General features: G+C 56.7%; 1 protein-coding gene across 1 annotated transcript; it reads left to right on the top strand.

Annotated features, from left to right (window-relative positions):
* Window positions 1-104: 104 nt before the first annotated feature.
* Tsp_14561 (hypothetical protein) lies at window positions 105-671 on the top strand. The gene is given in 4 exon segments (XM_003367619.1): window positions 105-184; window positions 210-348; window positions 404-549; window positions 563-671. 4 exon segments carry the CDS (start codon window positions 105-107, stop codon window positions 669-671), a joined length of 474 nt encoding a protein of 157 aa, XP_003367667.1.
* Window positions 672-961: the final 290 nt, after the last annotated feature.

The raw sequence follows: 961 nt of genomic DNA, 5'->3' as shown, positions 1-961 counted from the left end.
GGTGTCTTCTGTAGATCCGTGAAGAATGTTCCAACATCTCGGACACCACGAGAACCTTCATGAGCCGTAGGTACCTTTGGGAGACGACACCTATCCTTTTCAGGATGGCATCGTTTTTCGGGTCCCACGTCCCCAGAGCACCGACGACGATGGCGTCGTACGTCACGGAGTATCCTCGTAGCCGGTAGGCGAGGATCTCCTTTTCATAGTGCGCCCACTTCCTGGTCCGGGCATCGACGAAGGCAGCGGCAGTGTTTTCAAACACGATTGCAACATCAAGCAAAATCACTAACCGCTTTTCCTCGTCAACGACCACAAGATCAGGCCGCTTGTTCGACCCAATCTCCGGTAGAGCCCGGTTTACGCGGAGGTTGGGGAACCGCCTACGCATGACCGTTTCCAGGCGTCCCTGAACTGCGTCATGCCGGGCCTGGTAAGCGGGGGCGCTGAACTGCCGACAGTGCTGAAGGATGTGCGGCAGGGTCTCTCGGTCGTAACCGCACCGCCGACAGTTCTGGTACGAACGCATAGAGGATCTCGCCCGGCAAGGTAACAAATCCAGGCGAGCGGGCAACGCAAAGCGCATAGCAGCAAAGCTGGTGTATCTTCCAGTCGTTATAAAACGGGAAGAAGACCGGTCGAGTACGACACAGCTTGCCGTCTTACCCTGACGCTTGCATTGGAGCCAGGCGTCCAGATGGCGAGTTTGGATCGCCCCCCCTAAAACGCTCATAACTTTGTTCTTCCTCAAGGGGCTTAGAACTGAGACCGTCTGACCGAGGCCATTCCGGATGAAGAAAGAGGTCCCAGCCTCGCCAACGAGGAAGTAACAGTCAACGCCGGCTACCTTTGTCAGGTACGACATCTGCTTGCGTGCGTCCATCCACAAGCAAGTCGGATACCCTGACCGATCTAGCGGCGTAGATCGCGCGGCGTTCATGAAGGTAGAGAGGTCAGCCGC

This window comes from Trichinella spiralis (genome assembly GCF_000181795.1).
Source record: "Trichinella spiralis strain ISS 195 chromosome Unknown Scfld3961, whole genome shotgun sequence".
In the NCBI taxonomy this organism is placed as follows: domain Eukaryota; kingdom Metazoa; phylum Nematoda; class Enoplea; order Trichinellida; family Trichinellidae; genus Trichinella; species Trichinella spiralis.
This window is presented reverse-complemented; position numbering and strand designations above follow the sequence as displayed.